Source organism: Pteropus alecto, unplaced genomic scaffold, assembly GCF_000325575.1.
Source record: "Pteropus alecto unplaced genomic scaffold, ASM32557v1 scaffold96, whole genome shotgun sequence".
Lineage (NCBI taxonomy): Eukaryota > Metazoa > Chordata > Mammalia > Chiroptera > Pteropodidae > Pteropus > Pteropus alecto.
Window position 1 is genome coordinate 1,416,210 of NW_006438979.1, and position 1,125 is coordinate 1,417,334.

At 66.2% G+C, this 1,125-nt stretch overlaps 1 protein-coding gene across 1 annotated transcript in view; it reads right to left on the reverse strand.

Annotated features, from left to right (window-relative positions):
* SHOX (short stature homeobox) overlaps window positions 1-1,125 on the reverse strand; it is a gene marked incomplete at its 3' end in the record, with an annotated part of 8,569 nt that overhangs the window by 4,103 nt on the left and 3,341 nt on the right. The window contains exon 3 of the mRNA XM_015592698.1: window positions 891-1,099. Coding sequence (XP_015448184.1) covers window positions 891-1,099 — 209 coding nt within the window. The remainder of the gene's footprint in view (window positions 1-890; window positions 1,100-1,125) is intronic.

Here is a 1,125-nt window from a genome sequence, read left to right on the forward strand (position 1 = left end):
GGCATCGAAAAATGAAACAGGCTTGGGAGCAAAAAATATATATATATTTTTAATGTTGTTCTTGGTCAAATTGAAGATTTTGTAAAACACGATCTGTGAAACACGTTTGTATTTTCGCTGCATAAATAAAACCCGGGGGAAGTTGTGTTGGAAGCCGTGGGCCCCACGACGCAAAACAAACCCGCTGCTTCAAAGCCCTTCGCTTCTCACGGGCCCCTCCCCGCGCGATCACATTAATTCAATTTATTTAACACCCGGTCTCCGGAGCCCCCCGAGCGCGGCCTCTACTCCTTGTCTCCGGGGCCCTGCTGTCCCGCTCGGCGCACAGAGATCGCCGGGAGGCCCCCCACTTTCCACGCCGACCTCGCAGGCGCGGGCCGCGGTACCGGGAGGAAGCCACCTGGCCGCGGACCGCCTACGCTCCCCCGGCAGTAAAGTCAAACCCTAAACTTCCCGATGACGCGCCCCTCTGCGCACACCCGGGGCGCCCGCAGGCCGGAGCTCGCCAGATGGGGCATCAGGAATTCATGCGCCCGCGCCCCCTCCCCGGGCCTCGCGCGCCGCGCTAATCCGGCCCCGCGCGGGCGGCAGCCGCGCTCATCCAGATGCCCGCCGAGCGACGCTGTCCCCGGCCTGGTCCTCGCCCCGCGCGCCAGCTCTGCGCTCCTTGCGGGAGAAGGAGGAGGCGGGAGGAGAAGGGAGAGGAGGCGAGCAACGTACCCGGCCAGGGAATGGGCGATCCAAAGTCCCCGACCTGGCGTAGCGGGTCGGGCAGAGCACGTGGCCTCGGCGAGAACCGTGCGCCCCGCGCGCGAGGCCCTGGGGAGCCTCCGCAAGGCCGGGTGGCAGCGCGCGCCCGCGTCCCCGCGTCCCCGCGCCCCGCGCCCTACCTGAACGCGCGCCTCCGACAGCCCCAGGCGCTGGCTGAGCTCCTCGCGCATGAAGGCGTCGGGGTAGTGCGTCTCGTCGAACAGCCGCTCCAGCTCGTTGAGCTGCTCCAGCGTGAAGTTGGTGCGGCTGCGCCGCTGCTTCAGCTTCGTCTGCCCGTCCTCGTCCTCCGACTTGACGTCCTCGCGTTTCTCCTTGCACTCGTACAGACCTGCCGGCGGGCGGCACAGCGCGATG